The sequence below is a fragment of the Bufo bufo genome, chromosome 8 (assembly GCF_905171765.1).
Source record: "Bufo bufo chromosome 8, aBufBuf1.1, whole genome shotgun sequence".
Taxonomy (NCBI): Eukaryota; Metazoa; Chordata; class Amphibia; order Anura; family Bufonidae; genus Bufo; species Bufo bufo.
The window spans coordinates 16,664,940-16,687,011 of record NC_053396.1 but is presented as its reverse complement, the minus strand read 5'-3'; the positions used below and the strand labels follow the sequence as shown (position 1 = coordinate 16,687,011).

General features: G+C 45.4%; 1 protein-coding gene across 5 annotated transcripts in view; it reads right to left on the bottom strand.

Annotated features, from left to right (window-relative positions):
• Positions 1 to 22,072, bottom strand: part of DNM1 (dynamin 1) — a 98,481-nt gene that overhangs the window by 8,682 nt on the left and 67,727 nt on the right. For 3 of the 5 annotated variants that reach the window (XR_005773815.1, XM_040404790.1, XM_040404791.1), the window contains exons 15-20: positions 20,453 to 20,562; positions 19,293 to 19,404; positions 14,013 to 14,024; positions 10,862 to 11,032; positions 9,432 to 9,673; positions 9,093 to 9,308 (exon numbers count right to left, since the gene is read on the bottom strand). Coding sequence is in view for 4 of the 5 variants with exons in the window: in XM_040404790.1 (XP_040260724.1) it covers positions 9,093 to 9,308; positions 9,432 to 9,673; positions 10,862 to 11,032; positions 14,013 to 14,024; positions 19,293 to 19,404; positions 20,453 to 20,562 (863 nt within the window). In the remaining variant the exon portion in view is untranslated. Of the gene's footprint in view, positions 1 to 404; positions 442 to 9,092; positions 9,309 to 9,431; positions 9,674 to 10,861; positions 11,033 to 14,012; positions 14,025 to 19,292; positions 19,405 to 20,452; positions 20,563 to 22,072 lie in introns of all 5 variants that reach the window. The other 2 variants (XM_040404794.1, XM_040404792.1) reach the window with 2 other exon arrangements.

Sequence of the window (22,072 nt, the reverse complement as noted above, 5' to 3'; positions counted from 1 at the left end):
GTAATTTAGAGATAAGTGAAAGTGATAGTATGATTCACACAGCTAGACAGTTCTTTGTGAAAGAATGGCTGAAATTTATTTATAAAGACCAACTGAAAAAATTATTTTTAGCCCAAAATGAGTAAAATGAAATCATAATTTTTTTTTTACCCACACAGCCTTTAATTTCCTTGAATATTATAACTAGTTCCTTAAAGAATCCATATTCCAAATCTGGGCCTGTTGACCTCGGCATGGGACTTGAGCTTAGAGGGAGTTATGATAAGAAAGAAACTGCCTGGCAACAGGGTAAGAGACGACAGATGGGTGGGGAACATGTGCGTAACACACATGAAGATCACATGACTATGGGGAGAAAAAAAAAGGAGGCACACAGGTCACATGACTTGAAATGCATGACATACCGTGACGAGTGTTCCTCATGGGTCACTGATAGTTATTCTGAAAAATAACATGAAGTCAGAGGCTGAGAACAGCCACAGCCAGAAGCATGTTAGGGCCACGTATGCATACACGGAGAACCATGGCTGACCATGATACATATACATACAAGCATACATTAATCTACGGCCACAGCCGGATTACAATTGGCGCTTAAACAATATGGCGGTCGATGTAGTCATACGCGTACACGCCAAGGTCTCATTCGGACACCATTGTAGGACAAGTGTGAACAGACATCAATGCCCGGCATTGGAAAATTAGGGTTTGGTCCATAGATATAGTGTCAGTCTTGTGAATTCTCCTCCTTGCCCTGATTATGTGATGAGGCTTATGCCAACTACGGCTGACGCGTTTCAGATCTGATAAATTTTAAAGTGGTTTTCTGGGAGTAAAATATTGATGACCTGTTCCCAGGATAGGTCATCAATATCTTATCAGTGGTGGTCAGATTTCCGGCACCGTCACAATCAGATGTTTGAAGAGGCCGCAGCTCTCCGGGGAGCGCTGCAGCCGCCTTAAAGCTAACCAAGCACAGCGCCGTATATTGTATAGTGGCTGTGCTTGGTATTACAGCTGAGCCCCATTCACTTGAATGAGACTGAGCTGCTCCTATGCCATGTGATCGATGTATGTGATGTCACGCGGCCTAGGAAGAGGCCTCAGCGCTCACCACCCTCTTCAAACAAGTGAACAGAGTCAAAACCCTATTGATCAGATGTTAATGTCAATATCAAAATGGCAGACAACCCCTTTAAAGAAGACCTGTGTGTTCTGACATGTCTGCTATACAGAATGCTTGTATTCTTCATGAAATAACATCTTTTCTTAGAATTCTGCATTGTACCATTCCTCCGTTATTCCTTCTAAAAATGTATGAATAGGTTGACGACTGGTGGTTAACAGTTGAACACAGTCTGAGGCTGTATCACACTGTGTAAGGACATGTCCCCTTGACAAGGTTAATCGTAATACACAGTTATTTACATTACATTTACAGGGATCTCAAGTCTCCCTGAAGTTCAGGGAGTCTCCCTCTATTAGATAGCGGCTCCCTGACACCCGCATGTGAGACAATATATCCCGGAAAGGTTTACTGATAGCAGAGCAGAGAGATAAGAGAAGTGACAGGATACAGAGTTTAGATTACAGGTTGAATTAACCCTTTAGGGTCAAATTGGCTTCTCAAGGAGAAATATATGTTAAAGGCATCTTCTTCTGTCTCATTCAGTAGCTATAGAACTATTGAGAGAGATGTATTTTTTTTAAAATACATTTGCACATTTAACCCTCCATTTTAATTACATTATTTACCCCAGTGTTAAATTCACCCCCATAATTACACACAGGGTTCACTTGCTTCTTGTCAGCTCAGCGAATGAACCGAAGATTCGATTCATGAATCGGTTCATTTGAATGAACTGATTCAAATGAACCGATTCATGTGAAAGATCCGAACTTCCCATCTCTAGTTTACTCGCAGTAAACCTTTCCGGCAACCTGTAGCAGTGTCCCCTTCTTGGCGCGTGCGCACAGTGCAAGAAGAAGCCGATGCCAGCAGTCCGCAGCGGCGTATCAGGCTGAGCCTGTGCGCACGCGCGGGATCTCAAAGCGGGAGGGGGAGGGAGGGAAAGGCGGCGCTGGGCACGAACGGCGATGCGTGCGGCCGGGCACCATGCATCCACAGACCTCCCCTGCTTGGGCACCTTAATTCAATGATTGACAGGTTAGTAAAACCTGTTTTTCCGCAGAATAAAGCCACAAATAGCTTTTATAAGGCCACCTTAGAAATCAGAATGCTACCCTGGACATGAGCAGATGTTTAGCTCACGGGGCTTCTAGGTGGTGACAGAATCCCTTTAATCATATACAGGGTAATGAGCCCCGTCTTCCACACCATAGAGCAAAGTGTGCAGATACTGATTATGTTTGGAAAATGTAATAAAAAGTTTGTGAAAGAAAAAAAATGAAAACCTCCCTGAAATGAGAAGTGCACCTCCCTGAAATGAGTTTTTGCAGGTTGGGATGTCTGCATTTACATTATAAATTTCTAGGAGGAATTAAAGAGGAAGGTATGGAAAACCATTCTATACTAAATGAGAGGTAGCAGGTCCTCTTAAATTATTATTAGGGCTCATGCATACAAACGTTTTTTAGTCTGCATCCGATCCACATTTTCTGCGGGTTGGATGCGGACCCATGCACTTCAATGGGGCCGCAAAAGATGTGGACAGCACACTGTATACTGTCGGCATCTGTATGTCCATTCCGCGGCCCCACATAGAAGATAGAACATGTCCTATTCTTGTTCATTTTACGGAAACGGATAGGACAGTTCTATAGAGGGCAGGAGGTTCCGTTCCGCAAAGTGCCGGTATCTGTGTCTTGCGGATCCGCAATTTGCGTACCACAAAAACAGCTACAGCTGTGTGCATAAGCCCTTAAAGTAACCTACTGAAAGAATTATTTAGAGGGAGGTTTATCAAGACCGGCATTTTCTATACTGGTCTTTGATATCCCCAGCGCTGCCGGAAGATGCATTTGAAGGGGTTGTCCTGCCACATATATAGACGACCTATGGTAGAGTTAGGTCATCATTATCTGATCGGTGGGGGTCTGACACCTGACAACCCCACTGATCAGCTGTTTGAGGAGGAAGCGGTGCTCCATCCTGGTCCTCTGGAGCGGCAGCATAGTGTAAATACAAGTACTCGCTCCATTCACTTGAACTACCACTCCCAGCAGACAAAAGGAGGAAGATGGGCCTACTTCTGGATCTTAGTTTTTATTTTATTTTTTCCCGGTTTGTAAATTTTTTATACTGGCATTAAGAGGGGGCAGCAGGGAGTTATCGTCTTCCTTCTGGAGCTTTTCTTAAAGGTGAAGTCAACCTTTACAAACCGCTATTCTTTAATTGTCCCAATGCATCGAAAATTAAAAAACGAAGCTATAGGCCTTAAAGGGGTTTTCTGGGAATTTTTATATTGATAGCCAATCCTCAGAATAGGTCATCAATATGAGATTGGCGGGGTCTGACTCCCGACACCCTCACCGATCATCTGCATTGAGCACCGCGGCCTCTTTCTAGGCCAGTGATGTCACGTTCATCGTTCACATGGCCTAGGCACAGCTCCGTCGCATTCAAGTGAATAGGGCAGGGCTGCGATACCGAGCACGGCCACTATACAATGGACGGCGCTGTGCTTGGTAAGCAGCAGCTGAAGCTCCAGTGAGCGCCACAGATTCCTAAAACAGCTGATAGGCGGTGGTGCCGGGAGTCGGACCCCACCGTTCAGATACGGGAGACCTATCCTGAGGATAAGACATCAATATGGAAATCTTAGAAAACCCCTTTAATTAAAAATGCCCTACCATTTTCCTTCTATAGCTCCTATGCAGACCTGTGCATCTCCATGGTAACAGACAACAAAAACCCTGTGTAGTCAGATCCTAGAGGCATAGTCTTCTGCTTTATACAAACCTACATCTGAGGATGTACCCGGCTGCCGTGTGTATAAAGCTTTCATCAGCACAATCCGCAGACACAAAATCCCAGAGGGACTTGTGACGGGGCGATCTCACCATGATGTCATTGATGAATCTAGCTGTGGAAAATGGACCCTCATTCTATATACAAGAGAAGTGGGGGAGGGGGAAGCACCAAAACAAACACCAATATTAGGGAGGTTCCCATTCGTTTTATATGTGCTGCACCTTAAGGCGCATCTGTCGCCATTATGTCCTAGAGTCAGCCATTTTGAGAGCGGATACTTCTGGCTCACAAAATGGCCACCGCTTGCAGAAGGCACCTGCTGATGACTTTGATAAAGCTAAATAAATGTACAATGAAAAGATCTGCAACGTGCAAACATACTTGTGGGGTCGTTTAGCAAACTGGTGTAAAGTAGAGCTGGCTTAGTTGCCCATAGCAACCAATCCAGTTCCACCTTTCTATTTCCAAAGGAGCTGTCAAAAATGAAAGGTGGAATCTGATTGGTTGCTATGGGCGACTAAGCCAGCTCTACTTTACACCAGTTTGCTAAATGACCCCAGTGGTGTTTCAAAACGTGACCATTTTTAAGATCTATACAGGCCGTCAGTGACTAGTAACATTCTTGTTGTCATCCAGGGTCCTGAACATGTCCTACTGACACACATGCAGGGCTCATTACAATGTATGGGGGCTCTTTTTTGTATCGGGAGGTGATCAGGATAGGTATTCTGCCCATGAATGTTTCCAGTCACTGACAACAAGCAGAGATCTTGAGAATGGTGAAGGACTGAAACGCAAAAAAGCTAATTCGGTAAAGCTCTTTTCAAATAAACCCTGTAGCCAATTACTGCGCAGCTTTCATTTCCTAACCTGCTCTGGTAAAATGAAACCTGCGCTGTGATTGGTTACTATGGGCATGAAAGACGGATTTTTATTCGGCTTTATTAAATCTGCCCACAAGTTGCATCACTTCTCATTATACGATGGCTGAACTTTATATATGAAATCAGAAGCCCCTCTAACATATAAAAGTGGGGCCAAGGAAGAATGGGGAGTTAGTTGCCCATAGCAACCAAGCTGAGGGGCACTCTAGGAACGTGGTTGTGGATCTGTCAGTGTGAGTGTCTTTTCGTGGTTAAAGAGAATGGACATGTCTGTTTCAGTGACAATTCTGCCGCATCTATTCTGATGGCTCTATGTTGTGCCACTCCTCTATTATTCCTACTAGAAGTTATAAGGGAATTACTAGCAGCTTGCAATGAAGGTCCATCTGGGTGTTAGGCTACTTTCACACTTGCGGCAGTGTGATCCGGCGGGCATTTCCGTCGTCGGAACTGCCCACCGGATCCGCCCGATTTGGATGTGACTGAAAGCATTTGTGAGACAGATCCGGATGCGGATCCATCTCACAAATGCATTGCAAGAACGGATCCATCTCTCCGCTTGTCATGCGGACAGACGGATCCGTCTTGTATTTTTTTTTCACATTTTTACCGGTCTGCGCATGCGCAGGCCGGAAGGACGGTTTCGGCATTCCGGTATTTTGAACTAATACATTCCTATGGGGAAACATGCCGGATCCGGCATTCAGGCAAGTCTTCCGGTTTTTTTCGCCGGAGATAAAACCGTAGCATGCTACGGTTTTCTCTTTTGCCTGATCAGTCAAAACGACTGAACTGAAGACATCCTGATGCATCCTGAACGGATTACTCTCCATTCAGAATGCATGGGGATATGCCTGATCAGTTCTTTTCCGGTATAGAGCCCCTGTGACGGAACTCTATGCCGGAAAAGAAAAACGCTAGCGTGAAAGTACCTTTACTAGTTGGGGGGGTGTCCCTGCACAGTCTGACACTATCCAATCAGTGCTGCCAGTGTCAGACTGTGCAGGGACACACCCCTAACTGGTAACATGCAGCTGGACCTTCACTGCAAACTGCTAGTAATTCATTCATAAATTCTAGCAGGAATAATAAAGGAACACCACAGCATGAAGCCATAAAAATAGATGCTCCAGAATTGTTATTTTTATTGGGGGAGGGGGGAGGCAAGTAGTTAGGACATCTGTCAGTAGATTTGTAGTTGGCTGACATGTCACATGTGCGCTTGGCAGCTGAAGGGATCTGTGTTACCCCCATGTTCATATGTGGCTGCATTGCTGAGGAAAAACATTTTTTAGTATATGTAAATGACCCTCTAGGAGCAACGGGGGCGTTGCCATTACTCCTAGAGGCTCCGCTCTCTCTGAAACTGCCGCCCCCTCTGCACTTTGATTGACAGGGCCAGGTGTGATCACATTTACACTGCCTGTTCCTGCCAATCAAAGTGCAGAGGGCGTGGCAGTTGAAGAGAGATCAGAGCCTCTAGGTGTAAGGGCAACGCCCCCGTTGCTCCTAGAGGCTCATTTGCATATATTACATCATTTTTCGCAGCAATGCGGGCACATATGAACATGGGACCAACACAGATGCCTTCAGCTGCCAAGCGCACATGTAACAGGTCAGTCATAGGTACAAATCTGCTGACAGATCCCCTTTAACCGACATGGCTCGCCAATATGGCATTCCTTCTAGAATGAATGCGTCATGTGGTCCCTTATGCTGGCCGCATTTGGGGCTATACGGGGACTTTGGTAGCAACACGCGTCACACGGCCAAAGATCGCTGTATCGTGAAGCTACTGTTGTGTATGTCGCAGCCTTACGCAGCAACTTTTGGTTTACAATGCGACAGGCGCACAGCGATCTATGGCCGTGCGACAGGTGTCTACCAGTCAGGAGTGCTAGAAGAGCACGTGTCAGGTCTTCATTTGTCACCTATTTCACCCACATTTGTCTGTGGGTGTCATGTCTGGGTTCTGACCACCAGCTAGGATTATCTCAAACAAGGAGCACGCTTCATTTCAGTCCCCCCCCCCCCCAAAATTAGACCTGCTCAGTGGATGCCAATGAACCTGCACTTTTTTTTTTTTTTTATAAGGGCCCCTAATTTACAGATGCAGACGGCACCTATGTCTATCTGTATAAAACCTAGAAGCGCTCTTCTACGGTGTCGCACTTGTAAGCAGTACATACGCAGGCGGTGCATACAGACTAGAATAAAACTTGTAGCCACTACTTGGTTTTAGGGAGCAGGGGTAGGGGGAGGGGGTATATAGAATAGAGAATTGCAGTATGAAATGGGTAAAAGGGGAAGCTGTGCGAAATAAGGGAAGAGCATGGATGACATGGCGGTGACGGTGCGGTATGATGCACTATGCAGCGGCATGCTGTCCACCATGGAGATGACTAGTGAATGTAGAGATCTAGGAATGTGCCGAGTGATCTACACCAAATACTCCCTGATCCGGGCTATGCAGTGACATCAGTCGCCCATCAGAATGCATAGTGACATCACATACTTGTCGTACCTATAGCCCTACATTGATTCAGACCTATGATTAAGTCTGGTGCAACAATGGACCGAGATGTCTCGTCTGGTAACCATTAGTCTTAAAGACTATCCTGGTCCATTGATAGTTGCCCCTAATGACACTTACTGGATATTCAGGTAGTGTCACTGTACCCGGTCATGTCTTCTGGGTCATCATTGCATATGGAGACTCAGTGGTCAAGAGTGGACATTAAGGAGCATTTTCCTTGTCACATTGGGCTTCAGACACGATTTACTGCTGATGTACATTTAAAGGGGTATTCTGGTTATTCACTGGATGGGGATAACTGTAAGGATCCATTCACACGTCCTCAAAATGGGTCCGCATCCATTCCGCAATTTTGCAGAACAGGTGCGGACCCATTCATTTTTAATGGGGACAGAATGTGCTGTCCACATCCGCATTTGCGGATCCGCACAAAAATAAAACATGTCCACATTGGCGTTGTCAGTGTTTTGCAGATCCGCAAAACACATACGGACGCGTGAATGGACCCTTAGGATGGGTTTACATCACTATTTCATTTTCCATTTTTATGATCCATCAGAAAAACAGATAAAAAAATCGAGTAAAAAATGGATCCTGAGCATCCGTTATTCACATTTTGCACCAGTTTTAGCCATTTCCGTCTGAGATCCTTTTTTTTAGGCAGAAAAAAATGCTAAAAAAATGGGATCCGTTTTTTTCTGTTTCCTCTGAAAGATCAGAAGAACGGAAAATGAAACAGTGATGTGAACCCGGCCTTAGATCGGTGGAGTCCCTTTCCCGAAATGAATGGAGTGGCAGTCTAGCTGCTCCATTCACCTATATGAGACTGCCAGAGTACAGTTCTCAGCTATCTTCAGCAGTCCCACAGAGTTCGACTGGAGCGGCACTGTCCATGTTCATCCTGCCATTGCATTCACATGGGGCATGGGACCCCCGTTGTAACCAGAATACCAATTGACACCAATATTCAAAGGTTACTGGTCACCCAGACTTTAGGTATATCTCAAAAAAGGGCACTTGGTCCAATTCTTTGGATATCAGTGGATGGACTCATCTAGTGGTTGGTCTGTAGTGATGCATCCAACATTCTCTGGACGCATCATTAAAGCCCATGTTGGTATCGAGGAACCTCGAGGTGAAGTTCATCGATACCAACATGGGCCCCACTAAATGATATTGGTTACCTAAACATTTTCTACAGTCCAGCCAGTCATAGCTACTCTTGGAAATTCTTCTAGCAGGACAACCTACCATATAAAAAGGTGTTACCACCTCAGAATAGTACAGAGAATGTGCCATCAGTAAAGTATAGAGCAACATGGCTGTGCCGTTATATAATATGAAGCAGCTGGACGATGCCAACGTGGTGTGAATCCAATTTGGGTGATCCCACAACTACATGATCATTGTATGAAACTGCTTCTAGAAGCTACTAGACCCTGATGCAAAGTCTGAATCTGGGCCTACCACCCAACCATGATGACGTCACATCAAGCATATGTGACTTACTACATAGTATCACCATAGGTCTTAGTACAATCACTGCCATCATGCTGTCCTCCTGGGGTGCTTTCGCTAAATTAAAATCATTATTACAAGGTAGATACTTAAATCCTGGATAACTAGTAAACCTTTGAATACAGAATTGAAGCCTGAATATTGAGCAGTCACTGTCATAGTCTTTTAACTGGAGCTTTGTGCCTTTAAGAATAACCAACCTTGGTTCATACAAACTTACCTAGGGACACCAGGAGGGGCACGGTTAGGCCTAGAGGGAATCTGGGGAGGTGGACCAAAAGGATCTGGGGATGCCCCAGGTCTAGATGGAACTGGTGGTGCACTCCCAAGTGTGGTGCCAGGTGGAGGTGGACCTGGTGCTGGTCCTCGTGAGCCGGGTCTGGCTGGAGGTACAGCGGGTGCTCTCCTTTGTGGAGTAGGGCTTGATGTAGGAGACCTGAATTACAATAAGTAGTTAATTATCACATGCGTGTATGTACTATGTGACGATAGTAAAACAGTAGAGGGTATCACTACAATGACTTTCACAGTGTTAACCCAAGCACTTCTTTTTACTTACCTGCGCCCTGTGGCTACATTTTGCACCTGTAGCCAAGAGTCATCTACGGGTGGGGGCATAGGGGTGCTGGTAGTTGTCGTGTTGATGTCGCCGATAATATTTAAGGCTTCTTTCAGGGCATAGTACATGCGCAACATCTCATCCCTGTGCTGTGCCTGTTCTGCCGACTCTTCCATCAGTGTATTCTGGTCACCGCACGAATACAAGTTGGCGAGGAGCTCCGAGTGGATGAAGTCTTTCGTCTAAGCACAGGAGGCAGCAGCGTAAGCAATATATTTGGGTAATGTTATACATTTGCCACAATATCCCTGCTTTCTTTCTGCTACGAAAAGCGTCTCAAGCTTAGCGTAGGTGACCCACGGTGCAGTCTATGGGAGTCACAAATCCACCTGGCTGTTGCTGTCTTCCTGACTCTGCTTGTATAGATTGGCTGCTGTGCATAAGCACAAGCCCACCATTTCATTACTGCCCACAACCTAACCATGCTAGGGCAGAAAGATGTTTTTAATTGCAGCAGGAATGATTATAAATTAAAAGGTTTATTAAAAAATCGCCATCAATATTAGATTAGCAGAGGTCCGACTAGCGGCACCCCCACCAATAAGCTGTATACCAGGTGCAGCTCCATATTTTTAGTAGCCTGGTATTACAGCTTCATTCAAGTGCATGGGACCACCAACCTGCAATACCAGTCACGGTCACCACTAAAGTACAGCTCTGCTGTATGGGGTACTGACTGACCCCCATTGATCTAACACTAATGGCTTCTCCGAAGGCCTTAAATCTACAAACAACTAAATCACCAATAAGGCCTCATGCATACAGACGTTGCCTGGAAAACAGCGGGTCTGCAATATGCGGGCACTGGCCGCATGTTCAGGGCATCACGGATGTGGACCCATTCACTTAAATGTGTTAGCAATCTGGAAGGTGCGGCGTGGAACAGAATCCCACGGAAGCACTAATAGAACATGTTCAGTTGCAGTTCAGGCAGATCACGGACCCATTCAAGTTGAATGGGTCTGGATCCATTGCGGCAGCCACACGGATAGTTCCCATGCATTGGGAACTGTAAATTGCGGTCCCCAATGCACGGAACGGCCGAGCAATGCCCGTGTGCATGAGGCCTAAGAATGAGAAGATTATAAGGCAACAGTTTTTCAGTAAGGCTGCGTTCACATCTCCGTATTAGAGATCAGGATGCCTGATCCAGGTGCACAGTTGCATGCAACGGTTTTTATCTAGCCGAAACCCAGCATTTATGCTGGAAATCGGCCAGAACACCGCCGAGTCAATGGGGATCTGTGAGATCCGGCAGGCTGCTCTGTTCCGGGAAACAGCCTGCCGCATCTCCAAACGGAGATGTGAACGAAGCCTTAGAAGGCCATGTCGCCCCTTTTAGACCTTGAGTAGTCAACAGAGACACTTACATTATTTATCATGAGGTGCATAATCGTTTTGGGCATGAGGTCCCGGATGGTCTTGTTGACGATGCCCATGTAGGAATCCACCAGGTTGCGGATGGTCTCCACCTGCCGCTCCAGTTGAGGGTCCATAGAATGCATAAAGCTGTCAGAGCCGTTCTCATCGGACTCGCTAGCCTGCAGGACAATAGAAGCAAAAGAGTAGAAAGAAGATTTACCATGGGGGGCAGCAGAATCCTTCACAAGTGCGTCCACGGCATAGGTTGTCACCGACACCGAACCGAAAGAGCCTGGGGATTACTGGTAACTGTTAGGTCTTCCACCAGAATTAAAGGGTTTGGCCACTTTCTGGTTACTGTTGACCAATCTGTTCCTAAGATGATTATAGGCACTTACTAATATAGCCTATGTTGGAATTCTGCGCCATTTTCTATATTTCATTAGGTATGCCCCCTTGTTTGCCAAGTCTTTTGTGCTGTCTTTTCCATAAAGCGGCTGCTGATGGAGGGTCATGTGACCAGGCAAGTCACCTCCATGTGATGCCTCCTCCATTCAAATACACCGCACCTGCCATCTACACCTTACACTGTTGGGATTTCCGTGCAGGTGCAGTGTGTTTGAATGGAGGAGGCTGAGTGGTGTCTGGTCACATGACCATCCATCAGCGGCCATCTTATAGATGCAGCGTCCCACTACGTGTCTGTGGGCACTGCTTAAAAGCACTTTTTACCTTGTCAATTGCATTAGGTTGTATTGTGGTAATGTATCTGTAAAATCCCTGTTACCACACAGATTAGGTGTAATTTATACATCCCACCACTAGATGGGGATAAAACATAGGTCTTATATATATACCTAGGTCAGGCCTAGTTAGTCAGATGAGAATAGGATTCGAATTCAAAAAGGAGATAAGAGCAGATCTGAGGAGGTCAGATCAGATTAGCGGGAGAGAATGTAGAGTAAAGACTCCATGACACAGATTAGTGAGTGGAACCAACTTCGCTAGGAGGTGATACTAAGATGTGAGGCGCAGAAGAGCGTTTTCCTTCTGTGGCCGGACTATAGACTTGCATCCCTGACCAGTAGGAAAGAGTTTGCCTCCCAGGAATAGAAACAAGCTTCCTAAGGAATCATCGGTGATAAGAGCCATTATTGAGGGCCACAGACACCTTTGCATGGTGGAGGACTTATAGCTTCTGGCAGCCACACCAAACTTCTGAGAGACAGATGAGTTTTCTTGACCAAATGTTCAGCTTGTAGGGAAAGGACAAGGAATAGGACCCAGCACATCAATAGGAACCAGGTACACCTAACCCACAGCTCCAAGTAAAACCTGAAAAGCCTAGAAACAGTGGATTTGCAGACCATCTCTGTTCACATCAAGAGACTGCATTCTTGTACTGCTGCAACCAAAGTCACCAAAAGTAAAAGTTGTGAGTTGCATCTTACCACTGTCTACCTCATTATTACCACTATTGGTTGTACCACCATTAACGGTACTGGCGTCACAACAAAAACCATCAAGGGCCGCAACAAGCACCCTAAGCACCCCTAACATCAAGGGCACCTCAACCACCATCTTAACTGATGCTTCCCTACCACAGAGCGTGCCCCGGAGGATTTCGTGCTGTCCACCTCAACACTGTGCTGCCAGCCCAGGGAGGCTCTCTGCTAACCGCGAGTAAACCGATGAACTGTGTGTTATATTTTGGCCCCTCATCGGTCCACCGTGCACCTCACGTGTTGCCCCTGCGCTACTGGCTGGCTGCATAGACAGGACCTCAATGCAGACAGCAATGAAGATTTGCCTAAAAAGAGGAAATATAGCTAATGGCACAAAATATGAACATAGGCTATTTTAGTAAGTGCCATATAGTTATCTTACATACACATTGGTCACAAGTAGCCAGAAAGTGGCCAACCCCTTTAAGTTTTGAAAATTAAAGGAGTTTTCCGCATATAGAACATTATGTTCAAAAGTGGTAATAGCCCTGTTTAAAAACCTCACTGCTCTCGTCCCGCTCTCCTCTGCTTCCTGGTCCAACTTTCTGACCTAGGGGCATGTGATCACTACAGCCAATCACTGGCTACAGTGGTGACTTGCTGCAGCAGGTGATTAAAGTGATCACATGCCCCTGTGTCGAGATGTCATCGCTAGACCAGGAAGGAAAGACAGGTGGGCCCCTTCAGCATTGGGGCGGAAGCAACAGAGGGATCCATGAGGTGAGTGCAGTTTTTTTTATTGTATTTTTAATTAGTACTATTAGCATAGTGGGGAAAACTCCTTTAAAGGCTATGTACATCTTTGGGGACATTTATTTATTTATTTATTATTGCATTGTGCTCATTTTGAGCTAAAAATCTGCTTTTACAATAAGTCTTTATTAAAAATATTGAACCAGTGTCTTTGTGCAGCCTTGAGTTTATCTAGTAGCAGGATCTGTATTTTCACTCTGTTCTGTCAGGCAGCTCATCTGACGACTGATAAGAATGTGACTTAAATAAGTGTTTATGACCTTTTAGTAATTTAGAGATAAGGTTTATTAGATGAAGTAAAGTATCATTCACACAGCTAGAAAAACAGTTAACCCTTTGTGATAGAACGGCTCAATAATTTTTAATAAAGACCAATTAAAAAAATATATTTTTAGCCCAAAATGAGTAAAATGAAACCATATAAAAAAAATTGTCCCCGAAGGTCTCCATAGTCTTTAAGCATTTTAGTTTATTGTTCTGGACATCTATTTACTGGCCATTGAGATGTCTGTGAAATTGAAAATAGGGCAACACTTAGGTGGATAATCCAGAAGGACGACCCTCCAGGGTTACCTAGGCTGGACCGGTTTAATGTCTTAGGCATGCAAAATAAAAATAATGTTAATGAAGAGAATTCAGGAGAATGTCAGAACCAGGAGAGAAAAAGAGGGAAAGACCCCAAATTAAATGTTCTGACCAGACTTGGAAACAGACGGAACTGAGGATAAAAAAAAATGATGAGGACGGTCAAGGAAGAACTTTAGCCCCCCCGCCCCCCCATGAAAACTCTGTCTTGAGCCGCGGGGGCCTTTCATGGAAGGAAAAGAAAAAGGAAAGTGAGGTTGTTAAAGAAGCAGGAGAGAAAGTATCATGGCTCCCCGAAGCGGACAGCACAACTTACTTTATCCTTGTCCTTTGAAGTCAGATTGAGCCACAACAGTATAAAGTAAAACACACAAGAGGGAACAAAATGGAAAACAAAACACCAGAGTTAGTGGTTAAGGAGGGATCCTGGGGCCTCAGAATCATAAAACAGGAAATGATCAAGGTGTGGGCTCAAATGTGGTCCTCTACCTGCCGGGGGTCTTCGCAATAATGCCTCCAAGCAGAGGTGCACCGCCAATGAGGCAAGGTGAGGCGATTGCCTCAGGCAGCACCAGGTAGGGACAAGTGGGGAGCAGCTGAAAGGGTTTTGGGCCTTGTCATTGCATCTCTGCATATTCAACTGTATCGCTATATTAACCAGTATGTTTTGTAGCACTATATGTAATGTTTTCCAAGCATGCCTTTAACTGTAAGGCTTGAGGGAAGAGGTTAGTTTTAGAATTCGGCATGCGGGGGGAGGCGGGGAGGGGTTGATTTCAGTTTTCGCCTCAGGCAACAGAAAGGGGCTAGATGCACCCCTGCCTCCAAGCCTTGGATGCGGGTGTATTCATTAATTTTCTCCATTGCAGGTCAAAATTTTGGGAAACCCTAATTAACAGTGAAAATCACGGGTAGCCCCAGACATGCTCGAACCATTTCATTCTCCATTATTTTGGCCACTGAGCAAACCATTACTTATGCATGGAAAGGAACATGGCTGATTTGGTTGGATATGGTTTAAAGGGTTGTCTGGCACTTAATTACAGATGGCCTATCCTCAGGATAGAAAAAAAAAAATTCATACATTCCGCTTAAGAGGTCGCAGAGCATTTTCAAGCACCATAGACCCTTCAAACAGCGGGGGTGCTGGGAGTTGGACCCCCACAGTTCAGATATTGTTGACCTATCGTCAGGTCATCAATATTTCAGTCCAGCGAATTCACTTCGCTTTGCCCCCTTTTCATCTTCCCTATGGGTGTTGGACAATCTGTCTACTCTATCCATTTCGCACCTACTAAGGCTACATTCACACGTCCGTGGTGTGTTGCAGACCCGCAAATTGTGGGTCCGCAACACACCAGCCCGTCACCCCCATAGAAATGCCTATTCTTGTAGAAATGCCTATTCAAGCTGCGGACAAGAATAGGACATGCTCTATCTTTTTGCGGAGCTGCGGACCCAAAATCGGGGTGCTGTCCGCATCCATTCCGTCCCCATAGAGAATGAATGGGTCCGCACCCATTCCGCAAAATTGCGGAAAGGATGCGGACCCATTTTGCGGACGTGTGAATGGAGCCTAAGAGTGTTCTTCAATGCACCCCTCCACCATTGTGTGGTCTCTTTCCTTCTATTTGGAGGGGCCTATATGGGCTATATCCCATTAAGGATTGGTACTGCCCACTTGGTTAACATCAGTTAGTCCCATTTATTAGATCGTTACTATTGATGTCCTTTCAAGCGATATAATTAGGTGACTTTCTTGTGTATTATCAGGGGCATGGTGTGTGCGCCTCTTGGCTACCTGAGTGCTGGCCCTATCTACACCGCTCTGCATTTTTTGCTGTGCTTCCTATATTTGTGTTATCACTACTATGAATGCAGTGAGGGGGGGGGGGGGGACGGGGGGGACGTTGCCCCGGGCGCCAAATTGTAGGGGGCGCCAGGCAACAGGCAGTATAATGAGGGTGATGGAAGCCTATGGCTCCCATCCCCTCCGTTCTGCCTCATAAGCTTCAGGCCAGGCCTAAAGCCTATGAAGCAGTAGAATAGCGCAGGAGATCGCGACTACATCACCATGACCTCCTGAGATGAAGCGGCGCAGGAGGGCAGGGTGATGTGTTCCTAAATGCCTGCGCCGGGACGCTCGAACAAAGGCTACAAGAGGCGATGAAGAGAGGTGAGTATTCTTTTTATTTTTATGTAAGTACTAGATGCCATACTGAGTGCACTATGGAGGTGGGGGAAATTATGGGGGCCATTGCATATTATACAGAGGGGCCATTATATATTATATTTATACAGAGGGCCCATTAATAATGGCCCCTCTGTATAATTATAATATATAATGGTCCCTCTGTATAATATATAATGGTCCCCCTGTATAATTATTATATATAATGGCCCCCCTGTATAATTATAATATACACTGCTCAAAAAAATAAAGGGAACACAAAAATAACACATCCTAGATCTGAGTTAATTAAATATTCTTCTGAAATACTTTGTTCTTTACATAGTTGAATGTGCTGACAACAAAATCACACAAAAATAAAAAAAATTGAAATCAAATTTTTCAACCCATGGAGGTCTGGATTTGGAGTCACATTCAAAATTAAAGTGGAAAAACACACTACAAGCTGATCCAACTTTGATGTAATGTCCTTAAAACAAGTCAAAATGAGGCTCAGTAGTGTGTGTGGCCTCCACGTGCCTGTATGACCTCCCTACAACGCCTGTGCATGCTCCTGATGAGGTGGCGGACAGGCTCCTGAGGGATCTCCTCCCAAACCTGGACTAAGCATCTGCCAACTCCTGGACAGTCTGTGCAACGTGACGTTGGTGGATAGAGCGAGACATGATGTCCCAGATGTGCTCAATTGGATTCAGGTCTGGGGAACGGGCGGGCCAGTCCATAGCATCAATGCCTTCGTCTTGCAGGAACTGCTGACACACTCCAGCCACATGAGGTCTAGCATTGTCTTGCATTAGGAGGAACCCAGGGCCAACCGCACCAGCATATGGTCTCACAAGGGGTCTGAGGATCTCATCTCGGTACCTAATGGCAGTCAGGCTACCTCTGGCGAGCACATGGAGGGCTGTGCGGCCCTCCAAAGAAATGCCACCCCACACCATTACTGACCCAATGCCAAACCAGTCATGCTGGGGGATGTTGCAGGCAGCAGAACGTTCTCCACGGCGTCTCCAGACTCTGTCACGTCTGTCACATGTGCTCAGTGTGAACCTGCTTTCATCTGTGAAGAGCACAGGGCGCCAGTGGCGAATTTGCCAATCTTGGTGTTCTCTGGCAAATGCCAAACGTCCTGCACGGTGTTGGGCTGTAAGCACAACCCCCACCTGTGGACGTCGGGCCCTCATATCACCCTCATGGAGTCTGTTTCTGACCGTTTGAGCAGACACATGCACATTTGTGGCCTGCTGGAGGTCATTTTGCAGGGCTCTGGCAGTGCTCCTCCTGTTCCTCTTTGCACAAAGGCGGAGGTAGCGGTCCTGCTGCTGGGTTGTTGCCATCCTACGGCCTCCTCCACGTCTCCTGATGTACTGGCCTGTCTCCTGGTAGCGCCTCCATGCTCTGGACACTACGCTGACAGACACAGCAAACCTTCTTGCCACAGCTCGCATTGATGTGCCATCCTGGATAAGCTGCACTACCTGAGCCACTTGTGTGGGTTGTAGACTCCGTCTCATGCTACCACTAGAGTGAAAGCACCGCCAGCATTCAAAAGTGACCAAAACATCAGCCAGGAAGCATAGGAACTGAGAAGTGGTCTGTGGTCACCACCTGCAGAACCACTCCTTTATTGGGGGTGTCTTGCTAATTGCCTATAATTTCCACCTGTTGTCTTTCCCATTTGCACAACAGCATGTGAAATTGATTGTCACTCAGTGTTGCTTCCTAAGTGGACAGTTTGATTTCACAGAAGTGTGATTGACTTGGAGTTACATTGTGTTGTTTAAGTGTTCCCTTTATTTTTTTGAGCAGTGTATAATGGCCCATCTGTATAATTATAATATATAATGGTCCCCCTGTATAATTATATATAGTGGCCCCTCTGTATAATATATAATGGCCCCCCTGTATAATTATAATAGATAATGGTCCCCTTGTATAATTATTTTATATAAAAATTGCCCCTCTGTATAATATATAATGGCCCCCTGTATAATTATTATATATAATGGCCCCCCTGTATAATTATAATATATAATGGTCCCCCTGTATAATATTATATATAATGGTCCCCCTGTATAATTATTATATATAATGGCCCCTCTGTAATATTAGAATATATAATGGCCCCCTCTGTATTATTATTACATATATATAATGGCCTCTCCGTATAATTATTATATATAATGACCCCCCACTATTATTATAATATATAATGGCCCATTATATATCCTAATATTACAGAGGGGCCATTATATATAATAATAATAATAACTAATAATAATAAAACTCTGCAGAGATGAGACGCGGCTGGAAGAAGTTGTCTTATCTCCGAATGAAGACGTTGAGGAAAGTCTACATCACAGGAGATGTCACTGGATGATGAGGTATGTGGCGCTGTATTCTCCTGTATATTTTGTAGTGATGTGTGTAATGTCCAAACACAGGGTTGAGGCGTGGATTGAGAATATGGCCCACCCTGCCGCATCCTGGCCCCAGACTTCAGGTCAGACTGTGCGTGTTCTGAATTCTGGGGGCTCACACCCATCTACTACATTATCTGTACTCAGAGAATTATCACTGTGTTATCTGTGGTGTTACATAGGACTGCTACATTATCTGTAAAAAGAGGCGTGTCCACAGGTTGTGGGGGGAAAGGCGCAATACATGGCTTTCCCCAGGTGCTGGCAACCCACGCTACGCCACTGTATCTATACTTTAAAGGGCATCTGTCAGCAGATTGGGGGGCGTTGCCATTACACCTAGAGGCTCTGCTCTCTCTGCAACTGCTGTGCCCTCTGCACTTTGATTCACAGGGCCAGGCAGTGTAAATGTGATCATGCCTGGCGCTGACTTCTCCTAAAGTGCAGAGGATGCGGCAGTTGTAGAGAGAGCTGAGCCTCTAGGTGCAACGGCAATGCCCCCATTGCTCCTAGAGGCTCATTTGCATATATTACAGGCACACATGAACATGGGACCAACACAGATGTCTTCAGCTTCCAACAGGTCAGCTAGTGTCATAGGTACAAAACTGCTGACAGATGCTTTTTAAAGTATACAGACATAGTAGTGATAACACAAACATGACACATGCCTTTTAAAAATAGAAAATTGCAGTTTAAAAAAAAATTGGGGGGACTGACGAGAAAGAGCAAAAAGCCCCAAAAAAATCACCAAGAGATTTGAGTTCAAACAGAGAAGACAGTGAGTTGCCCATGAGAAAACCAGAGACAGACCCTCTTGAAGCTGCGTGAAGAATGACAGAAAATGGGGTCCTTTCACAACTGAAGGGTTACCACAAAAGTCGTCACACCAAGTAGGACTTCATAGACCTTTATATAAAGATCAATGGATGATATACCCAAAGAATTCATCCCATATTCTGTGATCACCTATAGCATCACCTACCCCAGCTCTCTCCGGGTAGACACCAGCACGTAAGAACGAGGCCTTCCAGCTGTCCACCTCCTCTTGAGTCTCGCAGGCCAACTCCAGCTGACGGTAATCCTTGTAAACGTTCCTTCAAGAACCACAGAAAGCAATACAGGCATTTGGAATAAAACACAAATCACCAATAACTGCATATATACGATCTCAATGAATTTGGAAATTTCAAGGGGAGCTGAGCTTTTGGACATTGATTGTTTAGGGTTATGGTATGTAGGGAGAGGCTTAATGGCAAAAATAAAAGCTGGACCTTTTGGTCAAGCACTCCCTCCGATTCTTTGTTTGTTATCTTCCTGCAGGGATGGGGGAGCCTTCTACAGGTTAAGGCCTCATGCACATGACCGTATGTATTTTGTGGTCCGCGAATTGCAGATCAGCAAAATACGGAGAACGTCCATGTTGCATCTGCATTTTTTTGCAGACCCGTTGACTTCAATGGGTCCATGGTCCGCATTTTGTGGCCAAGTATCCTGTTCTATACTTTTGCGGAATGGACATACGGATGCTGAAAGCACATGGAACATCTGTGTGCTTTCTGCATCCATATATCCGTTTGGCAAAAGGGCTGAAAACGTCAGCAAAATCCGGACCACGGACCCACTGAAGTCAACGGGTCCGCAATTAAAGAGCGGAAGACATACGAACCGCATCTACTTTCTGCAGATCCATGATTTGTGGACTGCAAAATGGATACACTCGTGTGCATGAGGCCTAACCTTGAAGAAGGATCATAAAGCCAGAATTTAGGGGTGGCAAGCTTGGCAGTTGCCCAGGGCACCTATTGCATAGGGGGCCCCCAAGGAAGCACCAGAAACTATCTAAACCTACCAAGTATTATTCTGAAGTATATGGTTCTTTTTTTTGGAAATGAGTTGAAGTATTGTGTGGGAAGTATGAGGCAGTATTATATAAGCTGGGATATTCCATCACTCAGAGGGTCCGACCTCTGGGAACCCCACCAAATCTGAAATGGAGATGATAAATGCCTGCTTTGTCCCAGGGGCCATCATACATAAACAGTAAAGGAGACGCCGTGCTGCACCAGCGCTTTGGCCCCTTCCTCAGGATCAGCGGTCCCAGAGGACGGACCACCAGCACCGATCATAAAGTTACGTCCTTACCTTTGTTCAGTGTTGAACAGAGCGAAGATATATTTGCTGGACATAAATCCTTTTTCGACATCCCTCAGTTTCAGATTATCCAGAGGAAGCATATACTTCTTCTCTTTCTCCTGTGGTGGGAGAAAATAAATCGATGAAAGGACGCCCCCAATAAAACCTGATGAACTATGACATTGTTTTATGTGAAATTATGTTAGTCATGTGGCCTATGTAAAAATAGAACGTTTTTATGAGTAAATTACTCTGATTTTATAATTCATTCAATAGTCATGATTTGTCGTTTTATGTACGCAGCTCCTTTGCAGACCTATGTGTCTCCACGGTTCAGGCTGCACACAAACCCTGGTTGGTCTGGTTTCCTGCAGGATCCACAACAGTCATGGCGGGAGAGCAGTGAGATGAATATCCCTTATTATACTGTCTGAAGAAGATCTAGGCCAGTTAAAAAAAAATTAAGTGGCTAGACAACCCCTTTAAGGGCGACAGACAGTCTCCCCATTTCAGGTGTTTATGGCATAGCTAAATTCCATAAATATCTAATAATTGGGAGCCCTGGGGTATTTCTATTTCCCCTACCTGCTGGGAGAATGGAGGTCCATTGACCCTGGCTCAAGAAACAAATATGGATATGTCATGGATTCCTTAAAGTGTTTCTGCTTTATTTCAGAAACAGCGCCACACCTGTCCATAGACTGTGTAGGGTATTGCAGCTTTATTAAAGGGGTTGTCGCACCTAAGACACTGGTGGCATACCGCTAGGATATGCCACCAATGTCAGATAGGTGCGGGTCCCACCTCTGACACCTGAAACTATCTCTGGAACAGAGCCATGCGTGGCCACCCTAAATTCATTTTTATGGGAGCGCTGAAAATAGCCCATTTCCAGCAGTTCCATAGAAGTGAATGGAGCGGCGGCCATGCTTGCACGGTGCGCTCCCCATTTATTTCTATTGGACTTCCGAAGATGGCCAAACCAACAGAACTCCCATAGAAATGAATGGAGGGTGGCCGCGCTTGCCGTGGGAACTCATTTTTTTTTAAGATACCTCTGGGACCCACTCCTATCTGACATTGCTGGCATATCGTTGCGATATGCCACCAGTGTCTAAGGTGAGACAACCCCTTTAAGTGAACGGGGCTGAACTGCAATACCACAGTCAACCTGCAGACAGGTGTTTCTGGAACTAACAATTGCAGCACTAAAAGAGGACCTCGGGGGATAGGTTGTCTCCCCGCCAGGGATAATCTTGGCTATTCAGACTAGAAGGCTCTGCAAATATTACTTCGCTATATGGGATATCCATTTTCAGAGACTAACAAAGGGTTACTGCACAAGAATGAAATATGAACCAAGCGCGTGAGACACATGGAAAAGTCACTGGACAAAAACCTAGCCCAGCGCATGTTTCCAATTACTGCTTATGGCAACCCTCCAGCAGATATGGAAACGCCCCTTTAAGTAGTGACTTAGTTGGGATATTTATCGCTTTGATGGATATCTTTAATGTATTGTTTATTGTGGTAGCCTCTGACTGAATAGGGAGTTGCCAATATTCAATGACTGGTAACATCACTCGTTCCCAGTGCCTAACCATTATACTTAAAGGAACATTGAATCCT